A 20,801-nucleotide genomic window follows, 5' to 3' on the forward strand; every position below is an offset into this window, starting at 1 on the left:
TCCGTCTGGGTAGCCTCCAACCTGATGGCATGAACATCGACTTCTCTAACTTCCGCTAATGTCCTACCTCCCCCTCGTACCCCATCTGTTACTTATTTTTATGCACACATTCTTTCTCTCACTCTCCTTTTTCTCCCTCTTTCCCTCTGAATATACCTCTTGCCCATCCTCTGGGTCCCCCCCTCCCCTTGTCTTTCTTCCCGGACCTCCTGTCCCATGATCCTCTCGTATCCCTTTTGCCTATCACCTGTCCAGCTCTTGGCTCCATCCCTCCCCCTCCTGTCTTCTCCTATCATTTTGGATCTCCCCCTCCCCCTCCAACTTTCAAATCCCTTACTCACTCTTCCTTCAGTTAGTCCTGACGAAGGGTCTCGACCTGAGACGTCGACTGCACCTCTTCCTACAGATGCTGCCTGGCCTGCTGCATTCACCAGCAACTTTGATGTGTGTTGCTTGAATTTCCAGCATCTTCAGAATTCCTGTTGTTTGCCTTTCATTCCTGAGATCATTCTTGTGAACCTCATCTAATCCCTCTCCAATGCCAGTAAATCTTTTCTTAGGTAAGGGCTCAAAACTGCTCACAATACTTCCGGTGCAATCTGACCATTGCCTTATGAAGCCTCAGCATCACATTCTTGCTTTTGTATTCTAGTCCTCTCAAAATGAACATGAACATTGCATTTGCCTTTCTTACCATTGACTCATCCTGCAGGTTATCCTTCAGGGAATCTTGCACAAGAATTCTTACGTCCCTTTGCATTATGGAGTTTTGAATTTTCTCCCCATTCAGAAATTAGTCTGCCCCTTTATTCTTCTGCCAAAATGCAGGAACAAGCACTTCCTTACATTATATTCCATTTGTCCATTCTCCCAATCTGTCTTCTGCACACACCCTGCTTCCTCGACTCTACCTGCCCCTCCACCTATCTTCGTATTGTCCTCAAACTTGGCCACAAAATCATCAATTCCTTCATCCAAGTCACTGACATATAATGTGAAAAGAAGCAATCCCATCACTGACACCTGAGGCTCACCACTGGTCACTGGCAGCCAACCCGAAAACATCCTGTTTATTCCCACGCTTTGTCTCCTGTAGTCAACCAATCTTCTATCCATGCATTAGGGTTTTCTGCCTTTCCTGTAACACCACCTGCTATTATCTTGTTCAGCAGCCTCATGTGTGGCACCTTGTCAAAAGTCTTCTGAAATTCCTAATATACAACATCCACTAATTCTCCTTTGTCTATTTTGCTTGTTATTTCCTTAAGGAATTCCAACAGATTGGTCAGGCAAGGTTTTCCTTTTAGAAAACCATGTTGAATCTGGCCTGTTTAATCATTTTTATCATGTTCCTCCAAGTACACTGAAACCTTATCCTTAATAATGGACGCCAACATCTTTCTAACCACTGAAGTCAGGCTAACTGATCTATAATTTCCTTTTTTCTGCCTCCTGGCCTTCTTGGAGTGGAGTGACATCTGCAATTTTCCAGTCTTCTGGAACCATTCCAGAATCTAGTGATTCTTGAAAAATCATTATAAATAGAATAGAACTTTATTGTCATTGCTGAAGACAATGAGATTATGGATGTCTAATACTTCCACAGTCTCCTCAGCTACTTCTTTCAGAACCCTGGGGTGTAGTCCATCTGGTCCTGGTGACTTATCTACCTTCAGACCTTTCAGCCTCCCAAACACCTTCTGCTTGGCAATAAAAAACAACACTCACATCTTCCCCCTGACACTTTTGCATTTCTGGCATTCTGCTAGTATATTCCACGGAGAAGACTGATACAAATATTTAAGTTCATCTGCTATTTTTTTTGTCTCCCATTACCACCTCTCCATTGCCATTTTCCAGCCATCCGATATCCACTGTCACCTCTCTTTCAGTTTTTATATATCTGAAAAATATATTTCCATCATTTTCTAGATTATTGGCTAGCTTACCTTCATATTTCATCTTTTTCTCTCTTCATGGGGTTTTTAGATGCCTTCTATTGTTTTTTAATAGCTTCCTAATCCTTAACATCCCACTAATTTTTGGAATATTATATGACCTCTCCTTTGCTTTAATGCTGTCTTTGACATTTGTTAATGAAATCTCTTAAAAGGTGACAAAGAATTGTGATGTACTGGCAGTCAGGGTATGTTAATGGTAAGAGCAACATGAGCCAAGAGATTCTGCAGATGCTGGAGATCTTGAGCAACACACACACATACTCAAAAATGCTGAAGGAACTCAACAGGTCAGGTAGCATCTATGGAGGGGAATAAACAGTCATGTTTTGGGCCGAGACTCTTCATCCGGGCTCAGTTGAGCCAACATTTCAAATTGATGAATTGCAGCAAAAATATCAGTTGTGATATTGACGGAGAAAACAAGTTATCAGAAGGCGGAGAATTCAATGTTGATTTGGAAGGATGTACGATTCTTATCAAAAGATGAGGCGCTTTTCCTTCAGCTTGCATTGTGGCACCTCTTCTACTGGTTGGACTTCCTCTGGGAAGCTGGAAGGCATCTGTTTATCGTCATTGGCTTAGTTTTGTTTTCATCTCTCCCTCACCCCCACATCTTGTGTCACAGATGCTATCTGAGTGTTTCCAAACCTTCCAATTTTTTGTCACATTAAATCAAGTTATTCCTTCATTTGGAGAAGGAAAGAACTGGGTGGAGAGAAGTCAATGAATAGAAAAAGGGAAGATGAATATTTGGTCTATATCCCTTTGGGAGTGTCCCAAGAGGAAATAGGCTGAAAAGTTCATCGTCTATTCAAAATAGACCTTCACTTTAACTTCAAGGATACATCACTGTACATTCTAATCCCAGATGGACACCAGAATTCTTTGCAGGTACACTCAGTTGCCACTTTATTAGGCACACCTGTACACCTGCTCATTAATGCAAATACCTAATCAGCCAATCATAACTCAATGTATATAAGCATGCAGACATGATCAAGAGGTTCAGTTGCTATTCAGACCAAATAAAACAATGGGGAAGAAATATGATTTTAAGTGACTTTGACCTTGGAATAATTGTTGGTTCCAGACCGGGTGATTTGAGTATTTTAGGATCTGCTGATCTCCTGGGATTTTCATTTTCATGCACAACAGTCTCTGGAGTTTAGAGACTAGTGCAAAAGAAAAACCCAAAAATAATGCAGTGAGCAGCAGTTCTGTGGGTGAAAATGCCTTGTTAATGAGAGAGGTCGGGGGCGAATGACTGGACTGAAAGACCAAGGATGTATACTTAAAGTGGCTACTTTATTACGTACAGGAGATACAGAATAAAGTCACCGCAGTGTGTATATTAACAGCACTGTTCTGTCTAAATACTGGAGCCCCCTTACCCAACAGCACTTCGTCAAGGGCAATTAAGGATGCATAAATAGACGCTGGTCTTGCCAGCAGCACACATGTTTGATAAACGGACTGAAGTAAAACAGGCTTGCAAAGTTGATTCCGCTTTCCTTTCCTTATATTCCTATGTCACATCTACTCTGCTCACATTTTATACAACACTCCAGAGAGCTTCAGTTTAGAAGGAAGCCATTTGTCCCTTTGAGAAATGACTATGCATTGCGTCTGTCTCCTGTAGTTTATAGTGATGTCTTTTAGACGTGTTCGATTCGCACTATCACATTGGCTCACTGGAAGCCTGTGTAGATTAATGGCTGAAGCTGACACTTTACAATGTTTAAGAAATGTTGAGTCTTTACAGCAAATGGTTGCACAGCAGTCTGATAGGCTGAGACTCACTCCTCAAGAGCGCTCACAGCATTAGGTTGTACTTGTAGATCTAAAACCTGCAAGATTAAGCATTGTTAGGAGAAGACTATATAATAGAAATCAGAAAAATGACAGACAAGTAAATCCATAAGCAGTTGACGTTAAGGGGCAGTGTTGTAGCATGTAGCACGGTAGTGTGGCAGTTACTGCAATTGCTTTACAGCGACAGCAATCACCGATTGGGATTCGATTCCCCGATAAGTAGTTTGTACGCTCTCCCTGTGACCATATGGATTTCCTCACACACTCCAAAGAGAAACTGTGGGAGTTAGGGTTAGTGAACTGTGAGCATGCTACTGGAAGCGTGGCAACTCTTGCAGGCTGCTCCAGCACAATCCTTGGACCGCGTTTGTTGTTGTCACAATTCGACGCTTTTCAATGTACGTTCCGATGTTTTGATATACTTGTGATAAATAAAGCTAATCTCTAAATAAAACTAATCATATCAACACACATGGAAACAACCAGGAAACTAACTGTTTTATATTCATTTGCCTTCGATTTCAGTACGTGTTGAGGGCTACGAGGTGTTCCAGCACCAGATAATTACAAGAATTGTTGAGATGCCTTTAGACGTATACTAAATGAGCTAAGATTCAGCTTTCTGCATCTTCTGAATCTTGTTAAGAACAGATTCAAGTTTGTTTAATGTCATTTCCAGTACAAAAGTGTAAGGAGAACAAAATAATTGTTATTCTGGATCTGATGCAGCACAAAAAGAAACAAAAGATAAAGAACACATATAAGCATATAACAATTACAGCACGGAAACAGGCCATCTCGGCCCTTCTAGTCCATGCTGAACTCTTACTCTTACCTAGTCCCACCAACCTGCACTCAGCCCATAACCCTCCATTCCTTTCCTGTTCATCTAGCTATCCAATTTAACTTTAAATGACAACATCGAACCTGCCTCAACCACTTCTGCTAGAAGCTCGTTCCACGCAGCTACCACTCTCTGAGCAAAGAAGTTCCCCCTCATGTTACCCCTAAACTTTTGCCCTTTAACTCTTAACTCATGTCCTCTTGTTTGAATCTCCCCCACTCTCAATGGAAAAAGCATATCCATGTCAACTCTATCTATCCCCCTCATAATTTTAAATACCTCTATCAAGTCCCCCCTCAACCTTCTATGCTCCAAAGAATAAAGACCCAACTTGTTCAACCCTTCTCTGTAACTTAGGAGATGAAACCAAGGTAACATTCTAGTAAATCTTCTCTGTACTCTCTCAATTTTGTTGACATCTTTCCGATAATTCGGTGACCAGAACTGTACACAATACTGTAAATTTGGTCTTACCAATGCCTTGTACAATTTCAACGTTACATCCCAACTCCTATACTCAATGCTCTGATTTATAAAGGCCAGCATACCAAAAGCTTTCTTCACCACTTTATCCACATGAGATTCCACCTTCAGGGAACTATGCACCATTATTCCTAGATGCCTCTGTTCTACTGCATTCTTCAATGCCCTACCATTTACAATAAAAATAATAATAATAATAAATATAAATACATAGCATAGCTTATACAATAGATTGATTGTGTTCATAAAGTGATGTAGGCTGTACATATGGTGACTGATAGGAGTTAGTGGGTGGAGGTGTTGATCAGACTTACTGCATGGGGAAAGAAACTGTGTTCGAGTCTGGTGGTCCTGGCATGGATGCGACCTAGCCTCCTCCCTGGTGGGATTGGGGCACACAGTCCATGGACAGATGGGATCCTTCATGACATTACTGGCCCTTTTCTGGCACCTTTCTGTACATATGTCCTTGCTGGTGGTTAGGCTGGTGCCACTGATGTGTTTTGACTACGAGGTGTCCTCTGCAGCTCTATTTCCACACCAAGCAGTGATGCAGCTTGTTAGGATGCTCTCTACTGCACACCTCTCGAATGACATGAGTGTGGATGTACAAGGTCTAGCTCTCTCCAGCCTCCTCAGAAAGTGGAGGCATTGGTGACATTTCTAGACTATGTATGATGTGTACTGGGACTGTGAGAGTTTGTGTGTGATGTGCACTCCCAGGATTTTGAAACAGCTTGTAGTTTTGACTGCTGTGCCTCTGATATAAAGGGGGATGTGAGTGGAGCAAATTCTCCTGAAGTCGATAACCATCTGCTTTGCCTTGTTGTCACTAAGCAAGAGATTACTTGCCTGGCACCAGGCCTCGAGCTCTTCCAACTCCTCTCTATTGCAATCATAGCAGCATGCATTGAGTGCCTAGTGAACTAAAACCACAAAAACAATTTGCCCTGCACCACAGATAGGAAAATGCTTTTTACTCTGATGTATCAAGCACGAGTGGGCACGTGGCCAAGTGGTTAAGGCATTCGACTAGTGATCCGAAGGTCGTGAGTTCCAGCCCCAGCCGAGGCAGCGTGTTGTGTCCTTTAGCAAGGCACTTCACCACACAGGGCTCTGCAACGACACTGGTGCCAAGCTGTACTGGCCCTTGCCCTTCCCTTGGACAACATCGGTGTGGTGGAGAGGGGAGACTTGCAGCATGGGCAACTGCCGGTCCTCCATACAACTTTCCAGGCGCAGATCCATGGTCTCGCAAGACTAACAGATGCCTTAATCAAGCATGAAATTTCTCAACAATTACAATCTTGGTTTGTTCAATGGGTGATACAAAACTATTGATTATTTGTATCTTACCAGCACTGCACGCTTATATACCTCAGAAGAGATTAAAAATGTCTCCAGCTCTCTTCCCTGAAGGGCAATGCAGTGCACTGATGGAGGTCTCTAAAATGATGTAGGATTTGGTAGTGTGAACAGACCATAAGACAGTAAGGCGTAGGAGCAGAATTAAGTCATTTGGCCCATGGAGTCTGCTCTGCCATTCGATCTGAATGAATTACTTTCCCTCTCTATCCAACCCTTTTCTCCTGCCTTCTTCCCATAACCTTTGATACCCTTACTAATCAAGAAACTCTCAACCTCTGCTTCGAACATACCCCATGACTTGGGCTCCACTACCGCCTGTGGCAATAAGTTTCACAAATTCACCACATTTTGGCTGTAGAAATTCTTCCTTATCTCTGTTCTAAATGGATATAGTTCCATTTTGAGGCTGTGCTTCTGGTCCTAGACTGTCCCACTAATGAAAACATCCTCTCAATGTCCACTCTATCCAGGTCTTTCAATATTTGGTAGGGTTCAATGAGATTCTTCTTCATTCTTCTAAACTCAGTGAGTACAGGCCCAGAGCCATCAAATGCTCTTCATATGTTAACCCTTTCATTTTCAGGATGATTCTCATGAACCTCCTCTGTACCAACTTCTTCAATGCCACCACATCTTTCTTAGAGTCCAAAACTACTCACAATACTCCAGATGCAGTCTGACCAATGCCTTATAAAATCTCAGCAATAAGTGTTGAAATCTGTTATTTAATTCCGAAGCTAATGGTCAATATTTATTGAAATAAGAGCTGAAGAAGAAGCTGGAAAAGGCAAACTGGGCTCTCAGAATGGAGGAATGTTGGAGAATTATAGCAATGAGGATAACCCATCCTGCTCAGTGTTGTAATCTTTGTGAGAAGTTAGAACAAGGTGAGATTTAATTAAGATGTGCAAGACTATGAGAAGCTGAGGCAGATGAACAGAAATTCAATCGATTTCAATTCAATTCAAGCTTAATTGTCACTCAACCATGCATGAACTCTTGAACACAGCCAAACATGACAGCGTTACTTCGGGATCAAGGTGCAAAACGCAGGACCAAAAGTCACACAGAACACAAAGCACACACAAGACAGCAAGCACAAATGGTCTCACAATCATGCAAAAAAAGTCCCAAAACTCGTGCCATCAATCCATAGTCGACTGCAATAGAGCCCCTGTCCTGCTGAGTGAACACTAGGGGGCAGCACTGACTCCAGCTTGGACACCATGCCACAGTGCCCACGGTGGAGCACACTGGCCCCGTTGCACCAATGCACCCTCCCCAGGCAATACCGCAACTTGAGGCCATTCCTCCCACATACAAGACAACACGTAGAATATCAGTAAAGTACTATGATGTAGAATATGCATGTATATAGTCCAGCCCCCCCAAGTCTGAAGTGTTTAGTTTCCATCAGCAAAACATTGTGGAGTTCAGAGTTAAAATGAATTAGTAGGATAAGACGAGAACTGGGAGTTTTTATAATAGTTCGAAAGTACAGGGGGTCTGGGACTCACTGCCTGAGAGGATGGTGGAGGCAGACACGCTCACGATATTTAACAAAGACCTGATGTCAAAGTGTCCTTGAAAAGGACTGTGACGTTGCTGTAGGGTTTGGAGGCTTGTGTGCTTCAATGACCAGGAAACCTATATCGGCTGGAGTCAGGGCTTTGTGCCTTGGCTCCTGGTAGGGTCACCCATGCCAAACAGGTCAAAGGGTAGAGGTCAGACTAAGAGTGGTTTGTCGGTCCCCCAGGTTCAGGGGTTCAGCTCAAAGCAAGCAACCCTGACTGGTAAAACAAAATTGTTATGAAAAAGCAATGAAGAATCCTTCTAAATTCTAAGAGGCCCTTCTAAAGGGCAAAAGTTTAGGGGTAACATGAGGGGGAACTTCTTTACTCAGAGAATGGTAGCTGTGTGGAACGAGCTTCCAGCAGAAGTGGTTGAGGCAGGTTTGATGTTTTCATTTAAAGTTAAATTGGATAGTTATATGGACAGGAAAGGGACAGAGGTTTATGGGCTGAGTGCAGGTCAGTGGGACTAGGTGAGAGTAAAGGTTCGGCATGGACTAGAAGGGCCAAGATGGCCTGTTTCCGTGCTGTAATTGTTATATGGTTTATATGGTTTATATGGTTATACAGTTTATATAAATCTGTGTGTGATAATATTCCTGAGTCTCCTCCTGGAACTTGAATGGCTGACAGTAGTGAAAACCGAGCTACTGAGATGATGAAGGAACCCCTAACACTGTCAGAGATGGAGGACCTTTATTGCTGCCCTAAACACCAGTGGGTAGTAGAGAGATGTAGCCTCTTCAATGGGACAAATGATCTCCGGCTTGGGAAAGCAGGATGTAGATTTTGATGAACTCTGTTAGAGTGAGGCTGATTATCCTTTATTTGATATTAACATAATTCGAAAGAAGGCACGCCAACAGCTATACTTCATGAGGAGTTTGAAGAAGTTTGGTATGTGACCAAAGACTATCAGATTTCTACAGATGTATGGTGAAGAGCGTCTTGACTGGATGCATCATTGCCTGGTGTGGAGGTGCCAGTGTGCGGGATCACAAGAGGCTGTGGAAGGTCACAGACTCAGCCATCTCCATCAAGGTCACAACCCTCACAACCATCAAGGACATCTTCAAAAGATGATGCCTCAAAAAGGCAGCATCCATCATTAAGGATCTTCACTATCTGAGACATCTCTTCTTCTGATTACTGCCATCAAGGAAGAGTTACAGTAGCCTGAAGATTATTATAAAAACACTCAATGTTTTAGGAATAGCTTCTTCCCTCTGCCATTATATTCCTGAATGGTGGCTGAACACTATCTCACGGATTCTCTTTTGCAGTGATTTTTTTTTTGTAACTTGCAGTAATTTTAGCCTGGCAGTGTACTGCTGCCACAAAATTTCATGACATATGTCAGTGAGGTGGCATGGGAATGGGTTGGTAGGTGCAGTGTAGAGAGGTGCTAAGACCTAATAATTCTGAATTTCTAGCTGCTTGATTGGACTGGAGACTTTCAAAGGCTTGTAATATGTCAAGGAATGAAGACACTCTTTGTCTTCAACCTAGCATTTTCCAATTTAGTTCAAGCCTTGTGCATTCAGAAGAAACGACCTTGATTTAATAAAGGTTAAATGCTATTATTAACAGATCAATTGAAGTGTGTACTTCCATAAATAAGGCAAAGATTCCTTAACTGGGAAGATTATGCAGGACGTTTAGTGTCAAAACAACTGTACAGATTCATTGAATGGTAATAGATTGAACGGATCATTAAAAGTCAGATCCTAAAGCTAAAGATAGAGAGTACAGATGCTTTGGAGCAGGACCTTTGTTTAAAATGGCATTCTAATCCTCCTCTGATTACTGAGCCAGCTGAGGTACATAATGTAAATTGGATCAGTCCCTTATTTCAGGAGTTTAACCACGCTGACCCCAATGGAACCCTGAGATAGTGCCTTCTCCTGATGTGGCATTAAACTAAAGATCCTAGGGCATTCTTTAAGGTAAAAGGGAACTCTCCCTTATGTTTGCAATTTTAAAATGTTTTACTTCCTATTTTTTGTGATTAATTATACAACTTGCTGCTGAGCACCTGACACCCAATAGTAGCTTTCTTTGTTGCTACGCTGACATAATTGACAGAGTCGGACGCATACACTGTCTTAAAAAAATACACTCTGTGTTCTTAAAGGGAAAACGCAATAAGAGAACTAGAAGTTGGATCCATTACATTCTGTCATTTGTGTACAAATGTGCATAAAATGAGTCAACCTAGGTTAGACTGTGCTAGTTATCATTTCGAAGCTAGGCTCATTTCAAAGTTCAATGTAACTTTATTATCAAAGTACATATATGTCACCGTATACTACCCACAGATTCGTTTCCTTTAGCGATACAGCACAGAATAGGCCCTCCTGACCCTTTGAACCACGCCTCCCCAGCAACCCCCAACAAACCCGATTAACCCTAACCTAATCATGGGTCAACTTACAATGACCAATTAACAGACCAGGTACATTTTTGGACTGTGGGAGGAAACCGGAAAAATACCCACACATTCCACGAGGAAGGTGTACAGAGACTCCTTACAGAACAGCACCGGAATCGAACTCCAAACTCTGGAATGCCCTGAGCTGTAATAGTGCCGTGCTAACTGCTACACTATCGTGGCCCCCGTTTTCTTGTCCGCATTTGCAGTAGATACAAAGAAGCACAATAGAATCAATGAAAATCTGCACCCAAGCAACCGATGCACATAAGAAGGCAAACTGTGCAATTACAAAAAAAATCCAAACAAACAAACAAATAATATTGAGAATATGTGCTGTAGAGTCCTTGGAAGGAGATTGTAACATTTGCCCACATTTTGGTTCATATCCTCTAAACCTTCTCTATCCATGTACTCGTCCCAGTGCCTTTTAAATGTTGTTGTTGTATCTCAAGATTTAATGCCACTTCCAGTACACAATTGTAAAGGAGAACAAAATAATTGTTATTTTGGATCCGATGCAGCACAATAAAACTACAAAAGGTAAAGTAGATGTGTTGGGCACAGGGCCTGTTTCTAAAACCCATCGCTCTATAACTCTCTGTGAGAGGAGAACAACAAACGGGAAGGTGAGTGAGTTGGGGGGGGCAATGAAGTAAGAAGCTGGGAGGTAATTGGTGGAAGAGGTAAAGGGCTGAAGAAGAAAGAATCTGATAGGAGAGCAGAGTGAAGCATGCAAGAAAGGGAAGAAGGAGGGAAATCAGAGGGAAGTGATGGGCAGGTGAGGAGAAGAGAAGGGGTGAGTGGGGAACCAGAATAAGGAATGGAAAAGAGTGAAGGGGAAGCGGGGAGAAATTACTGGATGTTAGAGAAATCGATGTTCATGTCATCAGGTTGCAGGCTACCTAGCTGGAATATAAGGTATCCCTCCTTCAACCTGAGCGTGGCTTCATCATGGCAATAGAGGAGGCCGTGGATTGAGATGAGAATGGGAACTTGAGTTGAAATGGCTGGCCACTTGGAAATCCCAACTTTTGTGGTGGACATATCAAAGCTTTCTACTGAGTCCTTATGGGTGGAGCTGAGAAACAGGAAAGGTATGGCCACATTAGTGGGATTGTATTACAGACCACCCAATAGTCAACGAGACTTGGAAGAGCAAATCTGCAGAGAGATAGCAGACAACTGCAGGAAACATAAAGTTGTGGTGGTAGGGGATTTTAATTTTCCATACATTGATTGGTTTAGAGTTTGTAAAATGTGTTCAGGAAAGTTTTCTAAATCAGTATATAGAGGGACCAACTAGAGGGGATGCAATATTGGATCTCCTGTTAGGAAACGAATTAGGGCAAGTGACGGAAGTGTGTGCAGGGGAGCACTTTGGTTCCAGTGATCATAATGCCATTAGTTTCAATTTGATCATGGACAAGGATAGATCTGGTCCTAGGGTTGAGGTTCTGAACTGGAAGACGGCCAAATTTGAAGAAACGAGAAAGGTTCTAAAAAGCGTTGATTGGGACAGGTTGTTCTCTGGCAAAGATGTGATTGGTAGGTGGGAAGCCTTCAAAGGGGAAATTTTGAGAGTGCAGAGTTTGTATGTTCCTATCAGGATTAAAGGCAAATTGAATAGGAATAAGGAACCTTGGTTCTCAAGGGATATTGCAACTCTGATAAAGAAGAAGAGGGAGTTGTATGAAATGTATAGGAAACAGGGGGTAAATCAGGTGCTTGAGGAGCATAAGAAGTGCAAGAAAATACTTAAGAAAGTAATCAGGAGGGCTAAAAGAAGACATGAGGTTGCCTTGGCAGTCAAAGTGAAGGATAATCCAAAGAGCGTTTGCAAGTATATTAAGAGCAAAAGGATTGTAAGGGATAAAATTGGTCCTCTTGAAGATCAGAGTGGTCGGCTTTGTGCGGAACCAAAGGAAATGGGGGAGATCTTAAATAGGTTTTTTGCATCTGTATTTACTAAGGAAGCTGGCATGAAATCTATGGAATTGAGGGAATCAAGTAGTGAGACCATGGCAACTGTACAGATTGAAAAGGAGGAGGTGCTTGCTGTCTTGAGGAAAATTAAAACGGATAAATCCCCGGGACCTGACAGGGTGTTCCCTCGGACCTTGAAGGAGACCTAGCAGAAATATTTAAAATGTCGCTGTCTACAGGTGAAGTGCCGGAGGATTGGAGAGTGGCTCATGTTGTTCCGTTGTTTAAAAAAGGATTGAAAAGTAATCCGGGAAATTATAGGCCGGTGAGCTTAATGTCAGTAGTAGGTAAGTTATTGGAGGGAGTACTAAGAGACAGAATCTACAAGCATTTGGATAGACAGGGGCTTATTAGGGAGAGTCAACATGGCTTTGTGCGTGGTAGGTCATGTTTGACCAATCTGTTGGAGTTTTTTGAGGAGGTTACCAGGAAAGTGGATGAAGGGAAGGCAGTGGATATTGTCTACATGGACTTCAGTAAGGCCTTTGACAAGGTCCCGCATGGGAGGTTAGTTAGGAAAATTCAGTCGCTAGGTATACATGGAGAGGTGGTAAATTGGATTTGACATTGGCTCGATGGAAGAAGCCAGAGAGTGGTGGTAGAAAATTGCTTCTCTGAGTGGAGGCCTGTGACTAGTGGTGTGCCACAGGGATCAGTGCTGGGTCCATTGTTATTTGTCATCTATATCAATGATCTGGATGATAATGTGGTAAATTGGATCAGCAAGTTTGCTGATGATACAAAGATTGGAGGTGTAGTAGACAGTGAGGAAGGTTTTCAGAGCCTGCAGAGGGACTTGGACCAGCTGGAAAAATGGGCTGAAAAATGGCAGATGGAGTTTAATACTGACAAGTGTGAGGTATTGCACGTTGGAAGGACAAGCCAACGTAGAACATACAGGGTTAATGGTAAGGCACTGAGGAGTGCAGTGGAACAGAGGGATCTGGGAATACAGATACAAAATTCCCTAAAAGTGTCGTCACAGGTAGATAGGGTCGTAAAGAGAGCTTTTGGTACATTGGCCTTTATTAATCGTAGTATTGAGTATAAGAGCTGGAATGTTATGATGAGGTTGTATAAGGCATTGGTGAGGCCGAATCTGGAGTATTGTTTTCAGTTTTGGTCACCAAATTACAGGAAGGATATAAATAAGGTTGAAAGAGTGCAGAGAAGGTTTACAAGGATGTTGCTGGAACTTGAGAAACTCAGTTACAGGGAAAGGTTGAATAGGTTAGGACTTTATTCCCTGGAGCGTAGAAGAATGAGGGGAGATTTGATAGAGATATATAAAATTATGATGGGTATAGATAGAGTGAATGCAAGCAGGCTTTTTCCACTGAGGCAAGGGGAGAAAAAAACCAGAGGACATGGGTTAAGGGTGAGGGGGGAAAAGTTTAAAGGGAACTTTAGAGGGGGCTTCTTCACACAGAGAGTGGTGGGAGTATGGAATGAGCTGTCAGACGAGGTGGTAAATGTGGGTTCTTTTGTAGCATTTAAGAATAAATTGGACAGATACACGGATGGGAGGTGTATGGAGGGATATGGTCCGTGTGCAGGTCAGTGGGACTAGGCAGAAAATGGTTTGGCACAGCCAAGAAGGGCCAAAGGGCCTGTTTCTGTGCTGTAGTTTCTATGGTTCTATGGTTTCTATGGTTCTGCTCATATTACCTGGCTGCTATCTCATTTCTGTTTATGCATAAAGGTATGTTGTCACATTAGCATAGAGTCATAGAGTCATACAGTAGAGAAACAGGCCCTTTGGGGCCAGCTTGTTCCGGCTGACCAAGGTGTAACAGGAGATGGAATAGCAGCAGTACGGTACACTGGCAGATCTGCACCAAACTTGAATCACAGAGGATGTTCAACAGCAGTGGCAGAGCTTGAAAGCTATCACCTCCTAAAAAGTGAAGCCAATCGACATAGGTGACAAAAAGGCTTCACTCCCAGATGAGCTCAATGACTTTTATGCTCACTTTGATCATCAAAACATAGAGGAGCCTCCACGAACTTCCACAAGCCCTGACAACCCTCTGATTTCAGTCTCTGAGGTCAAAATGGGAGCATCTTTCAGGAGGGTGAATCCATGGAAAGCATCCGGCCCAGATGAGGTACCTGGCCAAGTAACAAAGACCCATGCTGATTATCTGGTTGGAGTATTCACCGATACTTTTAACCTCTTGCTTCAGCAGTCTGAGATACCCACCTGCTTCAAGCAGGTTTCAATTTTATGGTAACGTTCCTCAATGACTTTCATCCAGTAGTATTTACATCCACTGTGATGGTGCTTTGAGAGGTTGGTGATGAAACATATCAATTCCTGCCTGAGAAGAAAATTGGATCTGCTCCAATTTGTCTACTTTCACAAATGGTCAACAGCAGGTGCCATTTCATTGGCTCTTCATTCAACCCTGGAACATCTGGACTGCAAAGATGCATACATCATGATGCTCTTCATTGATTACAGCTTGGCATTCAATACTATCATCCCCTCAAACTAATCGATAAGCTTCAAGATCTGGCTCAATACCTCCTTGTGCAATTGGATCCTCAATTTCCTCACTCACAGACACCAGTCAATTCGGATTGGCAGTAACATCTTTTCCATGATCTCCATCAGCGCAGGGACATCACAAGACTGGGTGCTTAACCTCACTGCTCTGCTCACTTTCCACTTATGACTGTGTGGCTGAGCACAGCTCTAAAGCCACGTTTAAGTTTGTTTTCAACACACCATCATTGGCCAAATCAATGGTGATGACGAATCAGCATATAGGAGCGAGATTGAAAATCTGGCTGAGCGGTATCACAGCAATGACCTCTCACTCATTGTCAGTAAGGTCAAGGAGCTGATTATTGATTTCAGGAAGAGAAAACCAGAAGCTCATGAGCCAATTCTCATCGGGGGATCAGAGGTGGAGGGTCAGCAAATTTAAATTCCTCAGTGTTAGCATTTCAGAGGATCTCTCCTGGGTCCAGCACATAAGGGCTATTCTGAAAAAAAGCATGGCAGTGCCTCTACTTTCTTTGCATAGAACCATAGAAACTACAGCACAGAAACAGGCCCTTTGGCCCTTCTTGGCTGTGCCGAACCATTTTCTGCCTAGTCCCACTGACCTGCACACGGACCATATCCCTCCACACACCTCCCATCCATGTATCTGTCCAATTTATTCTTAAATGTTACAAAAGAACCCACATTTACCACCTCGTCTGGCAGCTCATTCCATACTCCCACCACTCTCTGTGTGAAGAAGCCCCCCCTAATGTTCCCTTTAAACTTTTACCTTTACCTCACCTCACCTTTAACCCATGTCCTCTGGTTTTTTTCTCCCCTTGCCTCAGTGGAAAAAGCCTGCTTGCATTCACTCTATCTATACCCATCATAATTTTATATACCTCTATCAAATCTCCCCTCATTCTTCTACGCTCCAGGGAATAAAGTCCTAACCTATTCAACCTTTCTCTGTAACTGAGTTTCTCAAGTCCCGGCAACATCCTTGTAAACCTTCTCTGCACTCTTTCAACCTTATTTATATCCTTCCTGTAATTTGGTGACCAAAACTGAACACAATACTCCAGATTCGGCCTCACCAATGCCTTATACAACCTCATCATAACATTCCAGCTCTTATACTCAATACTTCGATTAATAAAGGCCAATGTACCAAAAGCTCTCTTTACGACCCTATCTACCTGTGACGACACTTTTAGGGAATTTTGTATCTGTATTCCCAGATCCCTCTGTTCCACTGCACTCCTCAGTGCCTTACCATTAACCCTGTATATTCTATGTTGGTTTGTCCTTCCAACGTGCAATACCTCACACTTGTCACACTGGTTCTATGGTTCTATGGTTCAACCATCAGGCTCTTTAACCAGAGGGGATAACTTCACTTGCCCCATCACTGAACTATTCCCACAACCTATGGACTCACTTTACAGGACTTTTCATCTCATGTTCTCAATATTTATTGCTTATTTATTTATTATTAATTCTTTTCTTTTCATTTTGTATTTGCATAGTTTGTTGTTTTTTGCACATTGGTTGTGCATCCTGTTGGGTGTGACCTTTCACTGATTCTGTTGAGTTTCTTGTATTTACTGTGAATAGCCACAAGAGAATGAATCTCAGCCTGGTGACATATATGTACTTTGATTAAAAAAGTTACTTTGAACTTTGAGTTTGTCAGTAGGCATGGGGGTTCCATGAATGACAGTGAAGAGTGGATGTTCTAGTGGCTAAATAGTGGCAAGGCCCGACCCTGTGAGGTCAACAAGTATGTCAGGGTCCTGATCCTCTCGGTCAGGGAATGGACCTGAGAGTTGGAATATTCCGGGGTTCCAGATACACATGTTCAAGCTTCCACTTGTCAGAGGCTCCTCTCACTAACCAAGTATATGTTACGCATAGCAGAGCTTACCTGTTAGCCAGCTTGTGACTGAAAGCACCAAGGCGGGACCGATTGACAACCTCATCCTGAAGACAGCACAGGCTGTGCTGCTGCCAGCGAACTGTGAGAGGGTTTCTGGCACCACTAATTCCCCGCTGATCGTCGGTGCTCACCTGCAAAGCAAATACCATCAGCTCACACTTGAGATGAGATTAGTCAGTCTGTGAAGAATTAACTCTTCGTTCTTTAAGCAAACACACAGCACTGCATCATTGGAGTGTGGAGCTGGGCAGAGACATTTGTCTCTAGCTGGATTTGATCAGATGTCTGTCCTAAGAAGCATTTGATATTTAATTCCATTGACAGCAATAGACAGTTTGTTTTACTTGTACTCACTATGTGGACATTGCTGGCATGGCAAATGTATCTTAATCGTTTTTCTATTTAAGAGTCAATTATATTTCTGTGACTCTGGATTTGCAATCGAGTAAAAGTGACAAACAGGTCCCCTTTGGGCTACTAACGGGTCCTGTTTTTAAAGAAGTCCATATGTCAATATTGCCCATAAGTTGGTAAAGACACAAAATTCACTCAACATGTAACCAGACCTCCACAGTATTGTAATGAATGGCATCAAAAACGCTAAGGACCGAAAAGAAGGAACAATTCTTCAAAGTGCAAAAAGCATGGAAGCTGGTTCTGCCATTTTTAGGAATGAAGGTATCTATGGATAATGGACTTTGTGAGAGTTTGTAAGTGTGTCCTGCAGCGTAATAGCGTAGCAATTAGCTCTACACTTTATACTGTCATCTGTAACATTGGGGTTTGATTTCCGCCACTGTCTGTAAGCAGTTGGAGCGTTCTCCCTGTGATTGCGTGGACTTTCTTAGGGTGCTCCAGTCTCAAGGATATACATTTAAGTTGATGAGTTGTCGGCAGACCATGGAAGTGTGGCGACACTTGCGAGCTGCCTAGCACAACCCTCACTGAATTAATTCGACTCAAACGACGCATTCCACTGCATGTTTTGATGTACAAGTACACATGAAAAATAAAACTAACCTTTTATCTCTTTAAGTGTTCATGTATTTCCTTTTTTAAGGGACAGTAAAGAACCAGATACATTTATTAAGGGTAGATCCAACTATTGCTAACTTTAAACTCTACATTTATTTTCATTTATATAATTCAATGTAAATTCGTTATCTGCAGTAAAGGGATTTGAACTGGTGTCTCTGTATTGTATGTTCTGTTTTCTTAATTATAAGGCCAGTAGCATTACTACTATTGCTACTAGAAGCTTTAAAACGGCAAGCTCTGCTTATTGACTCCATTGAAACTTAATATTGGCCCCTTTCATTTTGCGCAAATTTTTGAGCTATATAACTGCAGAAGTATACCTGCTCTAGGATTAATCTAATCTTCTCTCCTACACAGCCCTCCATTTTTCTTTCATCCATGCGAGTCTCTTCAATGCCCCTGATGTATCTGCCTCTACCACCCCTCCTGACAGCACGTTCTATGCACCCACCACTCTTTGACTTACCTCTGACATACCCTCTATACTTTCCTCCAATCACTTTAAAATTGTGCCCTCTTGTATTAGCCATTTGAACCCTGGGAAAAAAAATCCTTGACTATCTATGCCTCTTATCATAGACAATAGACAATAGACAATAGGTGCAGGAGTAGGCCATTCAGCCCTTCGAGCCAGCACCACCATTCACTGTGATCATGGCTGATCATCCACAATCAGTACCCTTTTCCTGCCTTCTCCCCATATCCCTTCACTCCGCTATCTTTAAGAGCTCTATGTAACTCTTTTTTGAAAGAATCCAGAAAATTGGCCTCCACTGCCTTCTGAGGCAGAGCATTCCACAGATCTTTAACCCTCTGTGTGAAAAAGTTTTTCCTCAACTTTGTTCTAAATTGTCTACCCCTTATTCTTAAACTGTGGCCTCTGGTTCTGGACTCCTCCAACATCGGGAACATTTCCTGCCTCTAGCATGTCCAATCCCTTAATAATCTTATATGTTTCAATCAGATCCCCTCTCACCCTTCTAAATTCCAGTGTATACAACCCCAGTCATCTCTCATCCTCTTCCGCTCCAAGGAGAAAAGCTTTGGCTTGCACAGCCTATCTTCATAAGTTTCGCACACTAGTCCAGGCAGGAACCTGGTAAGTCTCCTTTGCTCCCCCTCCAAGCTTCCACATCCTTCTTATAATAATTTCTTGTGCGATTTCGTAGACAAAACCAAGGAAATTTCCCCGCCAGGTCTAAGTCAACATCAATGCAAAATGACTAGGGGAATCTGGTTAACTCTCATCAAGCCAGCAGGTAAGTTATCCAAAATCAATTCAAATAATCATTAGCTATTGTCTATTTCTGTTGACCCTTTCCAACTGCCGATGGTCTGCTGAATCAGAAGAGTTGGTGCCAGACAATCTAACTGGGGTAGCTGTGCAGCAATTTCCTTTAATTGAGTATTTTCCTTTAATAGGAAGCTGATGGTTGGTGTACTGGAGAGGCAGAAGATGAGTATATGGCTTGTGGATTAAGGTGCAAAGCTGATGTGTTTACCATGTATCCTTTGCAATAGTTCACGAGCAAGTGTGCTTGGGCTTTGAATGATTTGAATAATACCTGAAGAAGTGGAAGAAATGGACCAGAACAGAAATTGGATACAGTTCAGTAAGTATGTACTTATATTCTGAAGAAGAATTAGACCATAAGATGTAGGAGCAGAATTAGGCCATTTGGCCCATTGAATGCTCCGCCATTTACTACTCTTCTCAGCCACATTCTCCCCTTAATCATTGATGCACTTACTAATCAACAACCTATCAACCTCCACTTTAAATATGCCCAATGACTTGGCCTCAGCAATAACTTCCACAGGTTCACCACCCTCTGGGGGGAGAAATTCCTCCTCACCTCTGTGTTTCAAAGGGCCATCCTTCCGTTCTGAGTCTGTGCTCTCAGCTTCCAGACTCTCCCACTATAGGAAGCATCATTTTAAAAGCAAGAAATTAAAGAGCTTGCTAATGGACTTGTTAAAAGCAGAAACAGCTTCTCTCGGTCTATACTATGAAAATGCACGTGCAACATTAAAGCATTTGCAATTTTTTTGATAATATTACACTGTTAAATGCAACAAAAAGATTGATAAGGAAGTATTACTTTGGAATGATCTCTGTCATCTTTAAGACTCATGGAATCTTGCCAAATGCACTCTTTTCTCCTACGTCTGCACTCATCTGTATAAATATGACCAATACCTGCAAGCAATGACATTGCTGTTCCAAAAAAATAATAGTTTCTACAGTGCTAACTGATCACAGCCTGTGAAGTAAATGGCAAGAACTGTTGGCCACCACCTCTCCCAAACCGCAAATTCCCTTGCTGTTTATTTCAATTCCAATTTTGTTTGGATCACAGAGGAGACTCCAACAACCACAATGTTAAAAATATAAACTGCCTGCACAATTCTCAGGTCTTTCTGGACCTGCATGTGGTATGGTTGCACAGCATTGATGTTAAGAGCCTCTGAGCCAACGTTTGTGAAGTCTTTGCTCAATGAAATATGGGAATGTTCAATTCAACTAATTAAAAAACACATAACTCAAACAACAAGAGCTCGCCAATGGTGTCAACTAAGGTAGCACTTTGTTATGTAGTTTATAAGTGTCCTTTTAGGGAAGGGATCTATTGATTTTATATGGTCTGACCTAAATGTGAATTCAGACCCACTCTGGTATGGTTGACATGATATTGTCCCTTAAATGACCCAGCAGCACTTCGTTTAAAGGCAGCCAAGAATGTGCAATATATTACCCCTTTTCTTCTCACCTGCCCTTTGATACCACTCCTCCGTCCCTTGAACAAACACTACCTCTACCTTTTTGAAAATTTAACTATTTTTAGATATATGCTATATACCTACTGTAATTCA

At 42.3% G+C, this 20,801-nt stretch overlaps 1 protein-coding gene across 1 annotated transcript in view; it reads right to left on the minus strand.

The window, feature by feature from the left end:
* The window catches only part of cntn2 (contactin 2), a 238,666-nt gene that overhangs the window by 140,207 nt on the left and 77,658 nt on the right, over window positions 1–20,801 (minus strand). The window contains exon 2 of the mRNA XM_072278769.1: window positions 16,878–17,020. Within this exon, the coding sequence (XP_072134870.1) occupies window positions 16,878–16,932 (55 nt within the window). The 5' untranslated portion in view covers window positions 16,933–17,020. The remainder of the gene's footprint in view (window positions 1–16,877; window positions 17,021–20,801) is intronic.

Source organism: Mobula birostris, chromosome 14 (assembly GCF_030028105.1).
Source record: "Mobula birostris isolate sMobBir1 chromosome 14, sMobBir1.hap1, whole genome shotgun sequence".
NCBI classification, from domain to species: Eukaryota; Metazoa; Chordata; class Chondrichthyes; order Myliobatiformes; family Myliobatidae; genus Mobula; species Mobula birostris.